Here is a 1,617-nt window from a genome sequence, read left to right as displayed (position 1 = left end):
ATGATTTTTTAATCATTTTAATAATATAATAAAGATAATCTGAGTAGTTTCGTACACAAAGCTTTCAAAACATCAAATATTATTATTTATTAATACTTTGTTTCAATTTTTGTAAATGTTGACCCAAAAAAACCTTCTCTGTCTAATTGAATGATTAAACCTTCTCTCTTTAACTCTCCATGCACGTAAAATATCAGAGGGTGTACTGACAAAAAACTACTGTATTCAGAGAAACATAAGAGAGAGAAAAAAAAGGTTAACGCCGTCTCTGTGTACTTGACGGAAGGGACTTGATTGAGTCAAATTTTACTAACTTTGGACAAAATTGACACTTTTAAACCACATATGAATGAAATAGTAACCTTTTTAAAAAAGGGGACAAATTTAACACATTTCAACCAAACTGGGAACAAACTAAGCAATTAAGCCTAAATTTTAACCAGTCTTGATATATTATATTTTAATAACAAGTAAATTTAAGTTAGTCTCTCATCTTTAATATTTTTTTTTATTTTAATAATTTTTTACAAAATGATCAACAATTAAAATTCATAATGATCTTAAGTTATTTTGAAGAGGTCATTTCAATAGTTTTTGATTATTTTGTTTAAGCCGTCATAATTGAAAGAGGAGACTCTATGAACATAATGATACCAACAACAAATATATCGATTCAATAATCATTTAATTTCAACACAAATTCTTGTTCCACAAGAGTTCAGGAAAACGATCTTATTTTTTTTCATGAAAAAGGAAAGGAAAAAGGAAAGGATGTTCCAAGCATATTCCACATTTTCAATGTCCCATTTCATCCTCAAAACTCTAGCTCAAAGAGAGATCCTGAAAAAAAAATTGTGAACAAAAATAAAAGAACTATGAGTATGTATAAATTAAGAAAAATATAAATAAAAAAGAAATTTTACGTGTTACAGTCGATGTCTTTGGTGAGGGGAAAACCGACGTCAACGTTACATAGTTTAGGAAGTTGAACGGCTCTATCTTTGTCAAGATTAGGAAATTCACCGACAGCTGCCGTGAGACATTGACATGCCTCACGAAGTTCAGGTTTTGTAGGTGCTGAAGCTCTCACATTGCTCACTGCATTACAACAAACACTTGAAGGGTTATCTTGACTGCTCGTCAGAAAAGGTAAACATTGCAACAATGAAAGTTTTGCCTCCATACAGCTGAATCCATTCACTGGTTTCATGGCTGCAACTGTGAGGAGCAACAGAACTTCCAAACCAAAAACTGATGTTGACACTCTCTTCATTTTCACTCTCTTTCTGTTTCAGTCTTGTTTTTCGATTTTGATGGATACAACACTCTCCAAAATATTACATTTATATTGCTGTGTGTGACATACGTTTACCATAATGGCTTAATTAAACATATAAAGAAAAAATTAAATAAATTTATTATTTTTTAGAAAATTTAATTACAAATAATATCAAGATCTCTCTAATCTAAGTGACTTTCGATTTCTAATTTATTATTAGTATCTTAGCTCTTAACTCAGGTTCGGGTACATCCACTCTATAAACTTAATATATATATATATATATATATATATATATATATATATATTTTATAAGAGATATTATAAGATAACCCTTT

At 29.3% G+C, this 1,617-nt stretch overlaps 1 protein-coding gene across 1 annotated transcript; it reads right to left on the bottom strand.

Moving 5' to 3' along the window:
* Window positions 1–919: 919 nt before the first annotated feature.
* Window positions 920–1,273, bottom strand: LOC128197856 (non-specific lipid-transfer protein A-like). The gene has a single exon (XM_052880687.1). The coding sequence runs from the start codon at window positions 1,271–1,273 to the stop codon at window positions 920–922; it is 354 nt and encodes a 117-aa protein (XP_052736647.1).
* Window positions 1,274–1,617: the final 344 nt, after the last annotated feature.

This window comes from Vigna angularis, chromosome 7 (assembly GCF_016808095.1).
Source record: "Vigna angularis cultivar LongXiaoDou No.4 chromosome 7, ASM1680809v1, whole genome shotgun sequence".
Taxonomy (NCBI): Eukaryota; Viridiplantae; Streptophyta; class Magnoliopsida; order Fabales; family Fabaceae; genus Vigna; species Vigna angularis.
Note: the sequence above shows the minus strand (reverse complement) of the source record. Positions and strands in the feature narration are given on the sequence as shown.

What these genes read in the sequence shown, in the direction of transcription:
- LOC128197856 (XM_052880687.1), bottom strand. Translation starts at nt 1,273, where the DNA reads ATGAAGAGAGTGTCAACATCAGTTTTTGGTTTGGAAGTTCTGTTGCTC.